The following is a 22437-nucleotide window of genomic DNA, read 5'->3' as shown; positions in this document are numbered from 1 at the left end:
TATTTTAAACGAAAATAAATAAAAGTATTTTAAAAAGTATTTTAAAAACATCTAGTTCAAATCGCACAGTTGCAACGGTTTTACAATACTAACAATTATTTACATTTCGCAAGTGTCACTACAAGCTCCACTGCAGCTACAAAAAACCACTACAAAGTGACTAAGTGTGCTAGTGCGTGCCTCTCGAACATGCTCGCGTGCCGGCAACACAATTAAAGCCCCACAAAACAAGTGCACGTGCCAGGTACCCAACATTCCGACGAGCAACTTCACTGTGCTTGGAAACACCCGCTACACGTGTCTTCAGAGTGGAACCAGCAGCGCGCTCTGAACCGTAATGATTTCAGACTTTTGAAAGAACACACTGTATATCAGTTATTTTATTGTTAGTAAAATTGCACCGAATTTTTTTAAATCCTAACTCAGTTTTATATATATATTTTTAAGGTGATTAGATTTTAACCTTTATTGTGGCCTAAGAGTGTTAGCAACGAATTTGGCGTTGGTAACTCGTTAAGCTATATTTGATAACTGTATATTTTAATTTGGTTTTGAAAATTTGTTATGAAGAACTTGAATTAATTTTAAAGCCCCCTACACACCTTCCAATCCAATATCGATCCGATGTCCCAAACGTGGGATGAAGATGACAAATTGTGTAGTGTGTTCGTCGGTCGTCCTAACCAAAAAAAAAAAAGAGTTGGAATCCGATTTATAAGAGGTCGGATGATCTTCCCCATCCGACCAGACGACTTAGGACCCGATATAGCGCCATCTGGATTCGGTTCCGAGTAGTTTTTTGTTCTCTTTTCAGTGGACTGCAAAGCTGTTGAACGCGTTTTCCATTTTGTTTTGTTTCGACAGTAAAATGGTTGCAGACGGGATGTAGAGGAATATTTATTGAACTGCTGGAGTGTTACAAAAAAAACCTGTGCCTGTGGGACACCAGCCATAAATTTTATTCAAATACAGATACCTGAAACACTGCTTATAACGGTCTTCTTGACGAATACAAAAAAAAATTAATAATTTCTTTCTTTCCCTTTGTTAATTTTTTGGCCAAAATTTCCCTTCTGAGGGAACAAAAATGTTGCAGCAGAAACACCTTTTTTTTTTTCAAACAAAACAGCGCCATTACGAGTGTGTGATCAGGACTGACTAATTACAAGATCAAAAGAAAGAAATTTTAGAGTGTATATAACTATCTCCTTTCCTAAATTGGAGATTTGACTGCATTGGAAGGTGTGCAAGGGCCTTTAAGGCTACATAATAAGTTGTGCAGGTTGGACTCCTTTTAAAGACTTTACATTTTTACGCAGCTAATATTAGTTCCTCTCAGGTCCACTAGAGGCGGGGAAGTGAGCTGACAGTGACGTCACTAGAGTGTGTGCTGAACACGGAGGGGGGGATGTGGTGTTTGCCAAACGGCGCATAAGGTCTCGCCACACCTAATTCGCCGCCATAAAAGTGCATGTGTAACAAACATGGCGCCAAATAGCAATGCAGTTGCACCAATCGTTTCACTTTGCGTAACCCTCTTGTTCGTTACGCTAATTTTCGTTATGCTCTGATTACATCAACGCCTCGACTTACCCTACGAAGAATGCAAAGAAGTTACACTTCAAAATCTCCATAAAAAGTGCAATGTGTAAGCTGGCTGTCCCTAAAAAAAATTTCCCCCTGTAAATTAGAGTAAGAATAGGCAAATTATCTGTGTCTGTTTGTTTGCCACACAGGTATTTGCGTGATCAACGAATAATAGGTATAAATTTCTATTCTCTTGATAGTGCATTGTTTTTTTTTTTGTTTATTGGCAGAAGGCTACAAAACAATTAAAGTAAAATCTCTGTAGTCCGGCATGCCTGAGACCAAGAGCGTGTTGAGTTATCGATTTTGCCGGATCATCGATCGTAATTATAGTTTTAACATTATTGCCAAAAAAAGTTAGTACACAGTGCAATTATATTAAAACACGTTGCAATTAGCTCTCCTGTGGCTATAAACTGTACGTACACAGTTGCAAAACTGTGCAAATGTTATATGCAAAGCGTTATAAAAGAGGAATCCATCGGGTGAAAATGTTTTTCTGTTTGACTCTATCGGTGCTGGATTATAGAATGTGTCGAACCGAAGAATGCCAATATTAAAGAGCGCCGACTACCGTATAATAATGAAGCAGGCCTATCAAAATCGTTCGTTTGGCTGCCAATGAACTGTAGCCAAGCCAATCTCATTCAGCGGTCTCTCTGGATGGCTTCTGCTGGGTACCATGCATTTGCACTGAACGAGGTGCATAAGTAAGCGATTGAAGAAACTGTACTTAGAATACTGACCTAATTTGTGTCCCAGAAGTTTAACCGTGCCGTAGGCAGGCCCTATATTCTCAAACACGATTACAACACACGTAGCTGAAGCTCATTTAAAGCAACATTTAAATTTCAAAGCTAAAACTGGCTTTAGCGTTTCAAATTTACATTTCCAACCTTAAAAAAAAAATTAAACTCTATAACAATTTCTTGTGCAATACAAATACATTTACCAACATTGATTGTGCTTAACAACAATTTACACAGATATAAAATGTGACAAAAATTGTACATAGATGAAACATAAGTTTGCTTTTGTGTCTAAGTACAGTCACTACACAGCTGTTAAAAAAAATTTAATAAAGCCTAACCAAACTCTGAATTTTTTAATTGTTGATCATGCATTAACATTAACATTTTCATTAAATATTAATGTGCCAAATCTTAACCATACTAACTTATCGTAGGTGTTAAAAAAGAAAGTGGCTAATATGTTTTATGTCGTCAAATTTAAAGTTATTTAGTTATTTATAACAAATTATTTCCTGTTGTATAAACTATTTAGAAAATAATTTATGTGTTTAAGTAAAATTAATAAAAGTACTGAATAAAAATACACTATTAAGGGGCTATTATTCTATTGTTTACAAAATACTGATTAAGGTATATTAATAATAATGATAAATGCAAACATAAGTTCTATACCAACATTCTAAAGGAATGCCTTACATCACTGTAAAGACAACCTAGGTGATAACACAATAGTGAAATACCACTATGAAATCAGGTAATACGTAAAACCTTAAAAAATACACCTAGAATTTCTAGCTTTACTGACTCTTAAAATATATACTGAATAGAAAAAAAATATTTCATCACACATTAGGTATGGAGTCAATTAATGAAAAAATGCTATTAATGTCGTTTCCACCACAAGTTTTCTCCGCCAATTAATTCATACAGTCTTAAAACAAAACAAAACATTCACACAAGTTCCCTTATTTTAGCTTTACATGTTCAAAGCTACAGTTTATGTTTATGATTCAAATACCATAGAAAAAATTAAACATGAAACAAAGGCAATTAAGCAGCTGCAGCCTTTTATGTATCACCACTTTTGAAGAATTATCAAGCTGTGATTAAAATAAAAAATCAAAGAATTATAAGACGAAATTATAAACATGTCAATGACAGTTTAGCAGTGACTAGTTTTAACTTGTTAAGAGTTTAAAGGAAATATTAATCCAGGTCATCAATTTTGACAGAAGCCTCGTTAAATACATGAGAGAAGGTTAGCAAACATTTTATGGTATTATAAGTTTGTCTATTGCGAGAGAGGCATATCATAAAATCATAAAAGATTGTGGAAACCAAAACAGACCACTATAACTAAAAAAAAATTTATCTTTTTTTAATGGAGCTATTTTCCCTGAGCAAAGCTTTATCATCATCGTATCTGCAACAGCGGCAGAAAATCATCGTGTAGTATGGACTGCTATCAGTTCGAAGCATCAAGAAGTTTTTATTCTTCGTTGAATAAATTTTTGTGCATCCATGTCACAATAAGGGTGAATAGCGCATCCGATATAGTGCATCAACATAGCTGATATTCTTCAATTGTCTGGTGAAACACGTCTATGAACATTTCAAAAAAGTATCTTCACTATTTCCTTGTTTCACGGTAGTGGATGTATATCGGCTAGTATTCCACCCCTGCGGGATTATACTTGCATTTCGTTTTGTTTAAAATTTTCACACAGGTCTCTAGTAAATTCCAGAATTCACAGAAGAAGTACAAATTGGACTTTTACCCGGCATGTTGATGTAATAAATGTGCCAACTTTTCCCTTATGTAACTAAAGTTCGCATTGAAAACAGGAGTTACCGTTACGAGAATTTGCAAGTTGAACAACCTCACCTCTTTTTAAATATATTCAAAAAGCCTCCACCCTTGTTTTGAGGCTGGTTACTGTTCGTGTTCAAATTTTTCTCCATCTGTATTATGTTGGAGGCAGCAGCTGTGAATTCCCTGAACGTCTGCAGTTCGCTGATGCCCAGACTCTGCTTGTTGCTGATTCGGAAGGCGTTCTCCCGCCCGCGGGCCCGTCGCACGTTCAGGCACCTGGCGGAGCAGAGCTGCTTCAGTCTGTCCTCGTCCCTGCCCAGTTTGGGCAAGTAGATCGTCAGGTGGAACCGCAGAGTGTTCCCGAGCGCGGATGGGCGGGACACCAGGAACCCCAAGTAGGGGTCCCTTTTGAACTTGAATTTCTCGTCGAGCAGCGCGGCGAAGTCGGCGATCCTCTCGTACGCCTGCCCCACGTTGCCCGTGGCGTCGACGCGCGCCAGCACCCGGACGTGGTCCAGCACGTTGATCCACACGGCCGCGGAGGAGTCCGCGCGCACGTAGACTCCCCTCCCGTGTGGCCAGTGCGCCCCGTGGAGAAGACCCTCGTGGTTGGCGTCGGACAGCGGGACCGCCAGGTCCTCCGACTCCAGCTTCGCGCGCAGGCCCGAGCCGTCGGCCAAGACCTCGTCCATCCTGTAGTAGGCGCCCTTCTCGTTGGAGCTGATGGCGTCGGCCACGTCCACCTCGGGGTCCAGCAGGTCCAGCACGCTCCTCTCCAGGGACTCCAGCTGGGACAGGCTCATGCACGCCGGCAGCGGGAACAGATTCACGTTCCTGGTGCACTCAACGTGTCCCGAGACGACCCACCGCCCCGTCGGGTCCACCTTCACCCGCGCCGCGTCCCGCGCGTCGCCGCCGGGCTCGAAGAACATGGTCCCCGGCTGCGTGCTGAGCTCGTACGTGACGACGAGCCCGTGCAGGTCCTTGGCCATCGGCTGCAGAAGGTCCGCGAACACGAAGTACGACTCGTAGTCGGGCGCGACCACCCGGCCGTTGTCCTCGGCGATCTCCTCCAGGTCCGGGTCGTCAGCCGCTGGGCTCCTTGTCGCCGGCCAGATCACGTCCAGCAGGTTGTGGTCCATGCGGGTGACGCGCGGCTTCAGCCGGTCGAACACGGGCCGCTTCAGGTAGCGGCCGAGCAGAGTGTCGGCGTGCGGCCGCGAGCCGTCCCTCACTAGCGCGTAACACTGCTCCAGCGTTTCGAGCAGGTCGGCGTCGTCGACGTCTCTCCTGGCGGACACCTCGTCATTGGGAACTGGAGTCGAACATGCAAGTCAGGTCTCACACGATTGCATTTGGTCCAGCGCCAGTAGTACCAAGCAGGGGCGCAACAACTAAACTTCCAAAGGAGGGGGCAATATAAACCTTTTTATAAAGAATCATCGATCCCCCCTATTGTAGCGGGGGGGGGGGGGGTCCGGGGGCCCTCCCCCGGGAAAAATTGTATTTCAAGGTGGAAAATGGTGCTATTTAAGCAGTTTTATTATCTAAAAATTGATTACACAGCACTTTCTTTGCCCCCGTTTGCCCCCACTTCAAGGTTTCAGAGGGGGGGGGGGGGCAAAATACCCTTGCCCCCTCTGTTGTTGCGCCCCTGGTACCAAGTACAATATTGTGTCTCGGTTATCTTAATGGCAAGGCAAGGCTGTCAATACATTTCTAGGATGTCTTAACACACAACCAAGTAAATACTATTATAATAAATAATTAGACAGTATCTTACATGTTTCAATTCCTAAAACAAAGCTACAATACTTATAAAATTACCACTTCTATATCACAAGTTTTCTTAGATTGAGAGCATAATTATATATATATATATATGTATTCCTAGTAAAATTCATTCAATCTTCTGCTGCTTGTTATACACCCATATAATTTGCATATAGAAAATACTGTATTTAAAAAAAACTGCGTTCTAAGAGGAAGTTATAATGGTTTCATTTTCATCTGTTCCTCCCTGTGTAGGTACGTATACAAGCAATGAATTAGGAGAAAGTGGTGGATGTGATTGGGGAGGGCTCTAATGCTGGCATGTGGGGGAGGGGGGCAGAAACTCCTGTGGCCAGTGTAGCCATGATTGTAAAGCAGAGGAAAAATTAAAAATGGCCACCTGTAAAGTGGAATAACTGACCTTTATTTTGAAAAAAATATATATAATATAAAAGAAACCGCTGTCTTCTCTTACTTGTTGTGAACTGAAACGCTTCATAAAATGCTTGTTAAAATGTTCGTTCACTGGGTTACAATTCTGGATACAGTTAAGCATTACGTGATTCTATTCTCAGACGAGTAATACAAGTTTCTCTCTAAAAAAAAAATGGCCAACGCGAATATAGTACTTGTCTGTGTCAGTTTTTGAAAATCTTATACAACTAGAGTTCTGTTTGCATATGTGGTATTTATGAAAGTTTTTGTGTGTTTATTCAATCATTTTAACTATGTATTTTATAACTATATTTTGGTTCGTTTCTAACTATCAATCACAATGAAGGGCTGTATCAGCATATTTGTTTGCACGAAATAATGAGCGTAACTAGATAAAACATTATAAATAAATAAAAATAATCAAAATGGTGGCCTTAAACACAATAAATCATACTTTGGTTTATTTGCCTAAATATATTTGTGAATTGTCTTTAAGAACATTTTCTTGTCTAACAGTGGAAGTGGGGGAAGTGTTTGCAACTTTTCTATCAAAGTAGACTAAACTTAGCAGCTTATTTAAAGTGCTCTACTGTAGAACGTTACTTTGTTTAAAGGGCAACACCTAGGGTGTTTGGTTTGTTCAAATACATAAACTACCTTAAATTATTGCTATAGGATGATAAACCATGATGTTTTCTTACCTTTGTCTGCAAGAATGTCGGCTGTAGTCTCAGAAGCACCGTATTCCTTAAGAAGTTGCTGATGAGATAAGGCATCGGGATTTTGTTGGTAGTATTCTGGAGTGTTACCCAGCTGAAATAAATCAGATCCATAAGTATTAACCAAAATATAGTATATACAATATAGCCATATAGTTCCACACTCATATCTGTACCATAACATATAAAGTTATGGATTAAACTAATATTCGACTGGGGGGCCCCTAAGCGCAAGGCTTTGAAGTGGCGCGCAGTCTTCTCGTCGTGCATACAGCAACTGTGAGATTTGAGCGGTGACCGTACCATTGTATGGCGGAGAAATGAAGATAAAGGTGTAATGCAGGTCCCTTGAGTGCTTTTAAGAGAGTGAAGATGCCTGAATCGCACGTGGTTTCCGCACCCGCCGCTAGAATTCGCTGCCGGAGCAGCTACGTCGACATTGGGATCATTCGATCTGCAGACCGAAATTTTAAACTACATATATAATGTTATGGTTGCAGTGAAAACCAAAGTTTGTTAAAAAAAAAAAAAAAGTGCGTGTACTTATGCACAGTTATATTTACTTGACGTAGTAAAAAACTAACTTAAGTTTTGCATGCAAATAATTAAATTAAATTAAATTAAAGGGCTGTAATGATACTATAAATACGGTTGGTAAATTAATAATCCAATCAAATTATAAAATTTAACAAATAATCAATATTCAATAATAATTTAAACACATATATAATATTAATTATTTAATTTATTAAAATAATCGGAATGAGTTTTAATTAATAAAAAAATCAATAAACATATTAAAGATTAATTCTAATTAGATTTTTTTATTAAATAATAATGTAATAATTTAAAATTCCAATAAATTACACATACGGGAACAAATCCTCACTTATATAAACTAACTAAAAAAAAGTTATTAAACACAATTTCTATCTCTAATATTCAAAATAAATAGATTTTTTTAATGATACCGAATAGTATTCAATCTCAATCTCTAAAGTATAAGATTTAAAAGCACATATCTAATTTTTATTTGTAAACGTTTTTCGTCCTGGGAAAAAATTTTCGTTGTAATCTGCGCGCGCATCATAAAAATTCATCCTCATCGTCTTTTTTTTTCCATAACGCACCTAAAGAGGTGTACATATAACTTCGAGAAACAGTGTAACCCGGCCGTGGGACTGATTGCAGGCAATGACGGCACGGGGACGGGTCGTTACCACAACGCCGAAATACCGTAACGCCGAATGTCAAAATTTACCACAACAGCGACAGATAGAAAACTGCTGTGTACCACAACGCCGAAACAACAACTGATTGAATTTGTGTGTGTGTTTCTTGAATGTACCTTCCTTAACGCCGAAATACCACAATCAAACCTAACCTTACCTAACCTAACCTAACCTAGCGTAATATAACCTAACCTAACTTAACCTAGCCTATCTTAGCCTAGCCTAACCTAACCTAGCCTAACCTAACCTAGTCTAACCTAACCTAGTCTAAACTAACCCAGTCTAAACTAACCTAGTATAACCTAACCTAGCGTAATATAACCTAACCTAACTTAACCTAGCCTATCTTAGCCTAGCCTAACCTAACCTAGCCTAACCTAACCTAACCTAGTCTGACCTAACCTAGTCTAACCTAACCTAACCTAGCCTAACCTAACCTAGCGTAACCTAACCTAGTATAACCTAACCTATGCTAACCTAACCTAGCCTAACCTAACCTAGTCTAACCTAGCCTAGCCTAACCTAACCTAGTCTGACTTAACCTAGTCTAACCTAACCTAGTCTAACCTAACCTAACCTTTGTGGCAGTCCTGCAATGACATTTTTCGGCGTTAGTGTATTTCGGCGTGGTGGTAATTCGGCGTGGTGGCACACAGCAGTGGTCTAGCTGTCGGCGCGCGGGCACTCACGTGGTCGGCGAGGTCAGGGTCGGCGCCGAGCCCCAGCAGCAGGTGGTAGAAGTGGCCGTTGTCGCGCACGGCCGCGGCGTAGTGCAGCGGGGCGCGGCCCAGCAGGTCGCGGGCGGCCAGGGTCTCCGGGAAGCGGCCCGCCAGGTAGCGCACCACGCTCGTGTGCCCGAACAAGGTGGCGACGTGCAGAGGGGTCGCGCCCAGGCTCGAGGCCCCGTCGCGCGCCACGGCGAACTTGCGGCGGTCCAGCGCCGCCTGCAGGTCCCGCAGCCTCCCTTCGCGGGCCGCCGCGTGCACCGCCGAGATCTTCCTCTGCACGTACACACGCGCGCGCCCTTCACCTCTCACCCTTCACCCCTCCGTGTCCCTCGACCCTCGACCCTGACCAGTGGCGTAGCCAGGATTTGTGTATGGGGGGGGGGGGGGTGTTAAGAAGCATGCCGCCCCCCCTTACCGTATTAAAGCGGGGGGTCCGGGGGTCCCCCCCCCCGGGAAAATTTGGTTTTTAAGGTGTAAAATAGTGCTATTTTAGCAGTTTTCGGTACTTAAATTTAAATATTGTAATGGTAAAAATTTTTTATTAATTTTAATATGAAATTTGTTTGAGTGATGAATAAGAAAATTAATTAAAGATTTGGTGCTAAGGGGGGAGGGGCGGTTGAACCCCTAACCTCCCCCCCCTTCCCTGGCTACGCCCCTGACCCTGACACTGCCGCCGTTGCAAACGTGTTCAGAAGATAATCATCACGATGAAATGAAAATTAAAGTGATTCTGCCTAAGAGAAAATTTATTCGCCGTCACATTTCTTCATCTGCTTTATAGCATCAGTCACCTTAAACAATTCCGTAACTTAAGCTTACGTACATTTGACAATGTTCTTTCACCGAGAGCATCAGAGTTATTTTTGGCATTCATGCTACTGAAAAAAATAACACTGGGAGATCACACATTGAAATATTTCGAGAAACAATTTTTGTTTTAAGGATGTATCTTTTTACGTTTTAATGTACATCAATTGTTCTTAAACAACACTCTAGTCCCTTTAACTCTGGCTAACGAAGCTCGTGTATGTATCGTCGCTTGTAAACTGGTCGGCAGGAGGATACCCGCAGACCATTGGCATCGCTGTTGGGGACTGTCTACCTCGAGCCTGGTTGCAAGTCACGGACGGTGAACTTGGAAAAAGAAGGGGGTTTGTCTGTAAAGTCGGTTTACGGACGATAATTTTACGTGATAACGTCAAAAGAAAACATTGATGAAAAATTGCATACTTTTTTAATGTTCAAATATTATTTACAGTTTTTGCAAATTTAATTTAAATAATTTGTTTAAATATAATTACGAACAATTAGTTAAAAAAAAAACCGCCTTAACCTGTTTATATTATAGAAGATTTTCTCGCGCGGTGGTTGGCCGGTTCTTGCACGCTCGGCTCAAGCGGAACGTGACAAATAACTTCCATGAAATACAGATTTTGACGTGATAACGTCTTATAATTCGATGAACGCCGGCTACACGCGCGAAAAAGCATGACTCATTGTCACGTTCCGCCTGAGCCGAGCGTGCAAGAACCGGCCAACCACCGTGCGAGAAAATCTTCTATAATATCAAACAGGTTAAGGCGGGCTTTTTAAAAACAGCAATTTAATCTTATGACGTTATCACGTAAAATTATCGTCCGTAAACCGACTTTACAGACAACCCCTTTTTTTTTAAATTTATTTCCAATGTCTATGGCGTAGGCCATTCGCTCCGTGTAGTAACGCATGCACGGTCACGCCTGGTTTTTGATCTGGATTTCGATTTGAAGTAATAAAAAAATAAGTAATTATAATTATAAATTAAAATATAAAATATAAAATTAAATTATACAATTTTTTAATTTTGACAAATGACATTTATACCATTGATGAGTCATATGAATTCTTTTATACTCATCAATAGGAACTAAAATCATGAATTATAACTTCAGTACATTACAGATACTAATCTTAGAATTCATCATTCCTACTAAGTTTTAGCTTCCCGTCACAAATGCGTACTTGTCATTATACTATTGACCATTGAAACAAATGTAACACCAGCTAGATTCAAGTTTATTTTATTTTTGCTTAAATGCACTATGTTAAAACAATCATAAAATTAAATAAACATTTCATCGACCGTGAATATGATTTACAACATAATACGACATCGAATATATGTTTTTCTATAATATAAGACGACCTCGAGTGAAATGTGGCCTTATATTTGATCATCTTTGGACAATTCTCATGATTATTGCAATTTTCAAGGGAATAAGACTGCTAAAAGAGAAATTTGGGCGCGGTTACAGGTTTACTACTTCAGGTGAACAGGTTTAAGTAAACATGTTTACAAAGGCGAAAGTGTACGGTTACACGGAAGTTGGTATAAAGTCTATTCAAATCCAAAAACGATTGCCTACTGTAATTGAATGAATGTGTTGTGGATCCTATTTATTTTTTTATATAGAAAACATGTTTGATTGCTTGCTCGGTAATCTAAGCAGAGATAGAAAATGAATCTGCATTGTTTGTTTTAATTATATTAGTCACTTAAAGCAGAAACAGTTGAGAAGCCATCATCAGCAAAACAGACTTCGAAACAAAATGATTCGAGCCAGACATAATTTGCAACAATATAAAATTTTGGTCGCAACTATTCGTCACAAATATTTGGTGCCATTTTTTTTTTTTTTTCGTAGTCCGTGACGTTTGTGTTTGTTTACAAGATATATATTTTTTTTTTTGGTTGCAGTCGGTAAAATGTTGCACGAACTTGTGCCAGGAACATTCTCCCATCTCGCGTTTTTTGGTAAAGGGCTTATTGTACTCTCGATTTGTACTCTCAGCACTCAACAGACAGTCAGAGGCCTGTGTGTAGAAGAGAGATTCTTAATCACTTTGCCAACGTGTTCAGGTTGAACGAGGAAGAGGCCTCGACCGAAACATGCCCAGACTGTGCGTGACCTCGCGCACAAGTTCAACGTGTCCACCTGAAAGGGGGGCGCACCACAACGCCGAAATACCACAACGCCGAAATGCCAAATTGACCACAACGCCAACAACTAGAAAACTGCTGTGTACCACAACGCCGAATTACCACAACGCCGAATAATGTATTTGCAGGACTTCCACAAAGGTTAGGTTAGGTTAGACTAGGTTAGGTTAGGCTAGGTTAGGTTAGGCTAGGATAGGCTAGGTTAAGTTAGGTTAGGTTATATTACGCTAGGTTAGGTAAGGTTAGGTTTGATTGTGGTATTTCGGCGTTAAGGTACATTTAAGAAACACACACAAATTCATTCAGTTGTTATTTCGGCGTTGTGGTCAATTTTGATATTCGGCGTTATGGTATTTCGGCGTTGTGGTAACGACCCACCTGAAAGCAGTTCAGCGACTCACCATGTACACGGGGACGTTGTTGAGGAATCCTTGCAGCTCGGGGTCACTGGACGCGCGCCCGACCAGCCTGTACCCCTCCCCGTCCAGGATCATTGCTGCCAACTCCCCCATGTTCCCACCGTCTATCAGTCTTCTGACCTCCTCCTCTTTCGTTTCAGTCTTGACCTCTTCGCCGACATCCTCCTCTTCGTTGCTGCGCTCGTCTGTTGCGCTTTCGTCGATTTGTTCTGAAAGCGTACGTAGCGCTAAGGGAACTAGCACCGAACACAACTCAAAAACCACAAACATAGGTGCAATTACATCCGCAACAAAAGTTTTTGTTATTTAGTTTCATAAAAAAGATGATTGAAGTTGGTATTTTTATGTTTTCCTTTCGAAATTTTTAATTTTTAATGTAATAGACTAACTTAAAATTTTATTTCTTGGAAAATTCCAAATTAGCTTTTCCATTTTTCTAATTTATTTTGTAATGTTTAGGTGAACCTGCGTAATTTTGACTCGTTATTATACATTCTTCTTAAGGCCTCCTACAAACGATCAGTCGGAACTGCCGTGTGTGTGCAAGGACAGTGGACTGAACAGTCGGAACTGACAGACTGACGAGCTGATGGCTTCCCATCAAATCGGACTGTGGGCTCGAGGACCCCCCAGTCCGAACTGCCGTTTATGGCAACAGCATCTCACCAGTCCAAACTTTCAATACAAATAATCAGTCCTTGAACGGAGTGTCGCGGCAGACGTTGTGTTTATACTCTTTGGTCGCTTTTTTTTCTAACAGAAAGTGCAACTGTAACATCCAAAGTTTCTTTCGTATTCTACGGTGAAACGATACATCAAACAGCAACAGTAACCACAAGACTGATCGTGTGTGGGGAAGGCTTCAGTCAGTCCAAACTGACAGTGCGGACTGCTCGGTCCGAACTGAGCGCATGAACTGACCGTGTGTGCAGAGGGCCTCAACTCAGTCCAAACTGGGAGCTAGGCTGATCGTGTGTGGGGACCTGTAGAAATGTGAACGCTATCTATCTGCGCTTGTCAAACCATGCGAAGTAATACCCTACGTCTGACAATTTTTCAGAGACATAGGCCTGTTTTAGCTTAACCACTTCAATCGGGTAAGTAGATAAATATATACTTAATTCAACGAGGCACTTTCAAATGGTAAAAAAAAATGCACTGAAGAACTGCTCAGGTAGACTCCTGTTTTTTTTTCCATCTGGAAATTATTTAACACATCAAAATGGTAGGTTCTCTACTGGGAGGAAGAAAAATAATTGAACTTAATCTAAGCTATACATTTGTTTGAATGTGATTAACGGGATACAACGCTGAAATATCATTTTGTATTATAGCAAAACACATTTCCAGTATGAAAAGTTTTAAATGAAAGCTTAATTAAAGAAACTCACCTTAATTGAATCCTCAGTGCGATACCAAAAGCCATTCCTCTTCTCAGTAGGGTTCGGCGTACGGAAAACCAAATATTCCGCAATACCAATCATCGTTCACATTCAATAATAACTTACAGCAAATCCACGATAGGACATACTGATATTGGTAAAAAAAAAAAAAAAAAAAATGCAAACGGGAATCCAACCCTTTAATTTCCTCCTCACAAACTATTAATTTTTAGGATGTAAATTTTTACAATATTTTCAGGGGGAATATTTTGAAATAAATTTTAAAAATATTCAATTGAATTTTTTTTTATAAACGGAAGCATCTTTATTTCTTCACGTTACAAATGTAGGACGTGAACGAGTGCTGAACTACTGAACACGTTTACAGGAATTCTTTAAAAAAAAAAAAAACTGTATTTGCAAGAAAATATGTTATCAAAAAAGGAACGTGGAAAATGGTGAATTGAAGGTTTATAAGACCTATTATATACTATTAAAAGTATCTGAAATATTCCAATGTTCTGGATAGCCTACTGTTATGATTTCCTACAATTTATTAACTTATTTGAACTCATTTAATGCCTACATTAAAAATAGTTTCATATTCAAATAGTTAACTAACCCTAGCCTTTAACACCTGAACAACTTGATTAAAAATTTATATAGTAAACTATTGATAAGCTACGATAACTTTTTAAGTTTGTGTAAGTTAGGCAGTTATTCTAAGAAAACAAAACTTTTGTTTAAAACAATATTATCGCTGAATTTTATTTTACTCTTCAAATGCAATAGAGAAAAAAAAGTGTAACTATACGTATAATGGAATATTCTTACCAATAACAAATATAAAAAAAAACTATGACATAAAAGGTTTTAATTATCTCTGTCAGCATCAAAATTTTTGCTTGTCACAAGTTGTTACAGTACCTATGGGCATACACAAACGTTTCAGATATCAGTGTTTTAATGGTCATAGCACAATCTTTCTTTGTTAAATTGTTTACATCTGACGAACTTCAACACAAGCAGCACAGTTTGTCCTTTGCTAAAAGTGTAATTAATTTATAACTGAAATAATTCTCATTGTTTTCCCCCCTCTCTGTCAAAGGAATAGCTTCAAACAGTGTAATCTGTACGAAGCAGTGGGAAGATTCTGCAGTTTTCGTATTCCGAACTTGTACTTCCGGTAAGAACAGCGGTATTACCTAGTCAGCGATTTTCTAAGAGAAAATAAACCTGTACAAACACATCTGACTTAATTTACTGAGGAGTTACCTGGAAATTAAGATAAACTAAACTTTGGAGGGAATATTACTCTTTTTTAAAAAAAAAAACCTATTGCTCTTTGTCAACTTCGCGATATTATCAAAACCAGAAGGTAGATCTATCACTACGGAGTTGAATTCCAAGTCTGAATACGGCATGACACCAACTGGCATTGACAGAGGAGTACTCTTTCCTGCATGCAGGAGATCAATGAAAATACGAGAGGCGTAAATTCCCCCCCCCCCCCCCCTAAAACTGTGAACAATTTTAGTTCCCACTGAGTTGTCTTCATATCTCCTCCAGAAACGTAGCAACTGTCTTTGTTTGAAGAATCCTGTGTTCGTCTGTACCGTCGTTGTCGTGTTGTACAGATTATCTGTTTTTTTGTATCATCGTTTGGTTCATCTATTTGTCACCGTGTTGTTGTCAATGTTTTTGTTTGTCTGTAGTTTCTGTTCCTGTTAACAACTATCTTGTCGTCATCAGCCCACTGAGTTGATCTGTGCCGTGATAATTTTTTTTTTTCGGCTAATTATTTCCAAGGAATACTCTGTGCTTTCAATGCATCCACACATTTGGCACAGGCGTTTGTCTTGATTTTTCTGTATATTTGTGCATACATCTTTCTTGTCCATTCTTATGCTTTCTGTGCGACAGACAGTGAAAAACCAACAATTGCGTATGTCCATAAAAATGTTTTACTTAACTCGTTCTAAGTTACATATTGTTTTGTTTTTTTTCCATTCCAACTATGATCGTGGTCAAAAAGGCCACTGTCATATCGTCATTACAGAATGATGGAGGGTTAATTTCTGGAATAAAAAATTAACTTTTTTTCCCCCATGGAGTTATGTGTTTCCACTATAGCAATTATTTTTTTATTTTGAATTAGGCAGTTCTTTAAATTGATAAGAATCACACAACTTTTAAACAGCTGGTTTTGTATAACAATATAATTTGTGTACATTAAAATGTTATGGTCACTGGAATGCCTTCTGGATTGCATCGTATAGATATTCGTGTATGTATTCGAAACTTGGATGATGACAAGACTAGTGTAAATGGAGAATAAGAAAAGTAAGTAAAGTAAACTGAAAGAGGGTAGCCGAGATCAGGACTGTTCTGGAAAGCATAAATAAATCTGAAATCAGCTCCTATTAGACATCACACAACATTAATTAAAAAAACTGCAAACTAGTAAATGAAGACTCAAATGAACTTGTAACAGTCAGCAAGCAGCATACCATTTGGTAATAAATACAAAAATATGCTGTTTTAAAATCTAACACGTACAAGTTTCATTAGAATAAAATCAAATTATGTTTATTAAACATTCTTCATTAATAGTATTATAGCACATACAATGAATGTTGGCTATTTAAATTTATAATACGTTGAAAATTTAAACTGTATATTGCATTAAACATTTGACTAATCTTACGTATATTTAATAATTCAAGTAATAACATTTATAATTTTATCAATACAACTTTAATATACTTGAATAATATATGGTTCAATACACTTAATTTCGCTAATATATAACTTCAAACACTGCAAGACAAAAACATTAATATTTTCTAAAAACTGGGTGTACATTAGAGGAGTTAAAATAGTAAATATTTTACAAAATTTTACACTAAAATGCCCATCCTGTGATTTCGTTATCTGTTTAGGTTTTCTCAAAGCGATCATGAATCTAGTTCTAACAGCATAAATACAAACCAACAGGATATAAATTCAACATCATCACATAGCAGCCTAATCACATGCTTTCTAACACTCTACACTAGATTCACGTTATGTATTTATGTATACTGATCTACATGATGCGTGCCAGAAAATAATAAATGTAGTACACAGTGAAACTGAACACAAAAGAATAAACCCACACAGCAAGGCAAAAGCTTTTTTTTTTTTTTTCAGAGATGCATCTATCTAAGAACTACTCTAGGCCCGCAGAAAACTGGACCTTGGAACAGTTACTGTATGCACCTTCAGGGGCATCGGTCTCAACTGGCCCTTCGCCCCCGCCTGCCTGCTCTTCCTCCCCGCCAGCCAAGAGCTGGGCGTGGTCGGGGTCGGAGGCGGCGTCGGAGGCGGGAGTCTGCCCCGCGTCTCCCCCGCCACCATCTTCGTCCCGTGCCCACCTGCAGAACAGCAACCACCCACGGGAACAGTAATCACCCACGGGAACAGCAATCACTCACGGGAACAGCAATCACTCACGGGAACAGTAATCACCCACGGGAACTGCAACCACCCCGGGGAACAGCAATTACCCACGGGAACAGTAATCACCCACGGGAACAGCAACCACCCCGGGGAACAGCAATCACCCACAGGAACAGTAGTCACCCACGGGAACAGCAACCACCCCCGGGAACAGCAATCACGCACGGGAACAGTAATCACCCACGGGAACAGCAACCACCCCCGGGAACAGCAAGCACCCACGGGAGATGATTGGCACACTGGTGACTGTCAAAACTCGCTGGTGTGTCACCCATCTTTAAAAAAAAAAAAAAAAAGTGGCCAAGTGCATGGTTTTGAAATCTGCTGACTTGGGTTCGATACCCACTACAACTTTTTTTACTTTTTCATTATTTTCTTTAAGTGAAACAAACCTGTGCGTGGAATATCAATTGTTTTTATTTTCACTTTTTGGCAATGTGGCTATAACGTAGAGCATTGCCGTGCCGTTTAGTCACCACGTTTGTTGCAGTTGCGAAACTTCACAGGGAACCTCGATTGTGTATTTTATTTAGTTTTTTTTTTTCATTCAAGGAAACTATTTAATATTTTATTTTATCACTCCAATGGATTATTAAGGGGTACCGCCTTCCCCGGCACACATACTGTATGCAGATCTTCAGGGGGGAAAAAACACGATTTTGAAAACTGCTCAAGATATCAGAGTGGTTTCAGTTAACGAACAGCATGTGAGGTTACATTAAGGGCGGATAAGTAGTTCTGTTTCTGTATTTAGTTTTTAGACTGTCACTTTAGTAGAGTAAAAATGGTTGTCTGTAGATTCTGTTTACGGACGATAATTTAACGTAACAACGTCATAACAAAACATTGATGAAATGATTGCATACTTTTATGAATAAAATTGAATCATTTTTATTGAATTATCACTATTTTGTATGGATACAAACAAGGAGTGAAATGAAATCTACAATTTAATTGATAAATTTACTTTTATTTGCACTCATTAATTCAGATATGTTTATAACTTTAACGAAGAGATTATTTTAACTATAACTTTTATACATGTTTGCTATTTAACTTCTTCCAATCTGTGTTATTCTGTTAAGGATAGGACGATGATAGGAAAAGTAGGAAACGAATGGGAGTGTTTCAAGTTTAATGTGCCTCGAAAAAGTCAAATCGATGGTTGTTCCAATCGAGTGGAAGAGAGATAGATGCGGCGCAAGCGTACAATGAGCGTAACGGGACACAGCGTAACTGGGAAAATGTGCGTTACGGGACACTTTTTCGTGCGTGCAGCCGGCGTTCATCGTTTTTTTAGACGTTGTCACGTAAAAAATGGCTGAAATGTGTGTTTTCAAAATTAATTTTAGGCATGAAACATCCGGTACAGGTTCTTCGAAGCACTCCAAGTGGTTTGCGTTACACCATTAGGTACCGCTCAAATCTAATAGTTGTCCTACGCACGACGAGCAGACTGGGCGCCAGTCCTCAGTCTTGTGCTTGAATGCGATACTGCACTGGAATCAGAAGCGCCAGCTAGCATCTGACTTATCTCCCCGGGTCAATAACACAAGTGCACCCCTTTATAGGCAAGCCCCTCAAAATGTGAACTTTAACTATACAAACACGTCTGGAGGCCAACCACCAATTTCTCTCTGTGTGTGTGGCTGTATTTTTGACTTTCGTCTTTTTGTCGCTCTTTTGACGTGAATGCGTCTTTAAAAATGGCTTTTATAGTGGGAGGCAATTCAAAAATTGAATGATAACAAAATCTGGGGATACAGTTTGATGTTGCAGCTACATATCTATCATCTCCATCCAAAATTTAATTACACCACTGGATAGCTAAAGGATCAAATAATTCGTTACACTAAGTACGGTTGGGGGGGAAGCGCCGCCATTTTCAAGGTCACTTTGCTGCGTTTCGAGATTTCCATTTAGTATAACTTTTGACTCGGAAAAGCTACGACGTTCGTTTGCGTTTCAATCGTCAGCTCTCGTCAAAATCTATCGATTGCACATATAAAATATTAGTGTAAAATAGTTACAGTGAATATATATGGTGTTAGAATAAAAAAAATAGCGTATTTTATACTTCGTATAGAAAATATTACCTCTTACGTACACGTGTTCACGTGCGACACACGACCATGTCCATGACACAGCCACACCCCATTTTTTTTTGTCTTTCCTGTCTCTCTATGTGTCTCTTTCTGTGTCTATGTGACCCTCTGTGTCTTTGTCTCTCTCTCTCTCCCTCTCTGTGGGTATGTTTCTACAGTGCGAGAATAGACAGGGGCGCAACAACTAAATTTCCAAAAGGGGGGCTATATACCTTTTTATAAAGAATCATCGATCCCCCCTATTGAAGCGGGGGGTCCGGGGGTCCTCCCCCGGGAAAATTTGTATTTCAAGGTGGAAAATGGTGCTATTTAAGTAGTTTTATTATCTAAAAATTGATTGCACAGCACTTTCTTTGCCCCCTTTGCCCCCACTTCAAGGTTTCAGAGAGGGGGGGAAATACCCTTGCCCCCCCCCCTGTTGTTGCGCCCCTGAGAATATATGTCTGCAGTGTTCCTCACCTGTCCACTTGGGCAGCACCAGGTTCCTCCTCGCCAGTGGCTTCTGAGCTGTCCTTCACCTCGCACTCCCCCGTCTCAGCGTCTCGCACGGCCTCGTCGTCTTGCCCGGCTGTCTCCCGCTCGTCCTGCTCGGGCCTGTTGCGCCAGAGCACAAGTTTGGAACTGCAGGTCACATTCTACAAGTTCGTGCATGTGTTTCACAGAAGCACTCGTGTCAAATTGTAACAAGTGAATTTCCATAGCTTCACATGTGAATTATTTGTTTGCTACTAAAAAAAATACTTCGGATATTTACTATTGTGATTCAAAAACTTGTCACTTGTTTACTACTATTTGCCTAAGTAGCGGGATCAAGGGCATTCTGTGACACACACTAAAGGATAAGCCCGAATGCCTCGGAATGCCCTTGCTCTCCCTACTTGTTTACCTTTTCTCCAAAGGTACGGAGATACATCTGGAAGTTTACTGATAATTCCGTTATAAATATGTTGTGATCTAGTTCTTCGTGCTCGCAAATTAAAATTTTAAAAAGGACGGACTTAAATTATAATGTTGAGGTTATTCCGTCTAATCTTTCTAGCTTCAAGTGTAGGCCTACCAACTTCTGCACTTGTCACGCACAGCTGAAACCTTTACTTGTTGGTGACAAATTACGAAAATCCAAGTGATAGGCCTGTTTGTAACAACTTGTAATCACAAGGGCTTATTTTACAATAGTTAATAAGAATACTTGAACCTTAGTGAAGCGGGCTCCTGGTCCGCGTCCTCTTCGTCGGCCGCCCTCCCCTCTGCCTCCTCCACTGCAGCCTCCTCTCCATTCTCCATGTCTGATCCCGCTGTCTGCTCGTCCCCTCTTCCTGCGGCTGTTCCTTGGTCCCCTGATTCTTCCACTGCGAGTTCTTGGTCCTCCGCTTCCTGCTGCTCGTTCTCCTCCACGTCTCCTCCCATGCCCTCGTCTTCTTCAATAGGTGGTTTGCCTCCTTCGTTACCTGGTCCTAGCTTGGTGTATCCGGCTTCGATGTGACTGGATTCCTGTGTTGGCATTATTACAAATTCGCTGCAATATTGATTGTACAACTATGCACACTACCGAAGACAATGTTCCACTATTCAAAGTCTTAAAAAAAATACAAATTCAGTTATTTTATTTTGAGGTCAAAACATTTACCCTTAATTTCAGCAGGTTAGAAGCCCTGTCTGTACTGTAGCAGTCCGTCCGGTCACATCACGGCCGATCGCCGCCAGTGTTGTGTTTTCAAATATATTGTTTCAGTCAATCAGTTAGATGTACAGCACCATTAAGTGTGATTTGTGTGTTATTTTACAGCCATTCATACACATACTGGCAGCATCTTGGAGCGGGAGGTGCAACCTCGTAACCCTTACTATAATCATGTATGGCTCACCGGTCTAATGCAACCGTATAACTTGCGAAGTATCAACTGCAATTTATTTACATATACAGAATAATTTAATTCCTCGACAATTTTGAAAATCATATGAAATATGACATGTGTTAGGAATGCAAACACTATGATATAATTAGAAAAATGTTACAATTACTGTTGTGCATTAGATTTCTTAAATTATCATTATGTCAGAAGGGGATCCAGATCCAGCCATTTTTAAGGGAAGAATCAGAAGTGATATTTCTTTATCACCATCATAGGTTTAAATGTATGTAGAATATATGCTTGAGTAAATAATTATGTTATAAATTATATATATATATATATTGTGTGTCTATTTTACTTGTTAAGATTTATTAACTTGATAATTTAAATCCAGCAAAATTTACTTATAAACCATGAATGACCGCATTCATAAAGGTTCTTATACATCAGTAATTATACATCTAAGTATAATGATAGGGAAGGGAGCAAATTATTCCCCTACTAGTTCTATACGACCATTACATTGTGAAGTCATGTTCTTTGCTGCTGATTCAAAGATATTAATAAATGGAATGTTTAATGAAAACTGATTTTAATCAAAATTTCTACTTACTTCTTGCATTTCTGATATTGAAGATTGTGTCCCGAAATTGCTGTCATCTCCCTGAAAAAAATAAATAGGTAATATTTTCTGCCCGCACAGAGCCGTCCACAGGCGAAACTTGCACACTGATTTCACCTTAATTTAATTCGCCAGCTGACATTCGTGGCTGTCTATGCTTCGCACCCTCGTGGCACATGTGTTTTAAGGGCTTTCCACCCGGACATGCTATTTGCTGTATTAATCGTCACATTTATAAGAGCCCAGCATTCAGGGGCACATGTTTTGCATTTGTGATTAAAATCGTGTAATGTAACAAACATCCTATGACAAATCTCTTTGTTCAGGGATTAGCGTTTTGTACTTTAAACGTTGTTGATGTAGTGTACTAGTCATTCTGCCGCAGACTCCACATTAAGTAATTAGTTGTTTTGCATTTGTGATTGGGGCTTATGTAGTGCAAGTTATCTCATGACAGACTCTGTGCCGACCATCTCAAACCTTCCAGTGCTGGAACTCCATGGCTCCACCTACGAACACCATTGTGATTCTCT

At 39.7% G+C, this 22437-nt stretch overlaps 1 protein-coding gene across 3 annotated transcripts in view; it reads right to left on the bottom strand.

Moving 5' to 3' along the window:
• The window catches only part of LOC134534157 (uncharacterized), a 70198-nt gene that overhangs the window by 15810 nt on the left and 31951 nt on the right, over positions 1 to 22437 (bottom strand). For all 3 annotated transcript variants that reach the window (XM_063372290.1, XM_063372289.1, XM_063372292.1), the window contains exons 10-16: positions 21896 to 21946; positions 20625 to 20920; positions 19889 to 20023; positions 17085 to 17239; positions 12424 to 12650; positions 9001 to 9312; positions 7062 to 7173 (exon numbers count right to left, since the gene is read on the bottom strand). In XM_063372290.1, the coding sequence (XP_063228360.1) occupies positions 7062 to 7173; positions 9001 to 9312; positions 12424 to 12650; positions 17085 to 17239; positions 19889 to 20023; positions 20625 to 20920; positions 21896 to 21946 (1288 nt within the window). The remainder of the gene's footprint in view (positions 1 to 7061; positions 7174 to 9000; positions 9313 to 12423; positions 12651 to 17084; positions 17240 to 19888; positions 20024 to 20624; positions 20921 to 21895; positions 21947 to 22437) is intronic.

Source organism: Bacillus rossius, chromosome 7, assembly GCF_032445375.1.
Source record: "Bacillus rossius redtenbacheri isolate Brsri chromosome 7, Brsri_v3, whole genome shotgun sequence".
Lineage (NCBI taxonomy): Eukaryota > Metazoa > Arthropoda > Insecta > Phasmatodea > Bacillidae > Bacillus > Bacillus rossius.
This window is presented reverse-complemented; position numbering and strand designations above follow the sequence as displayed.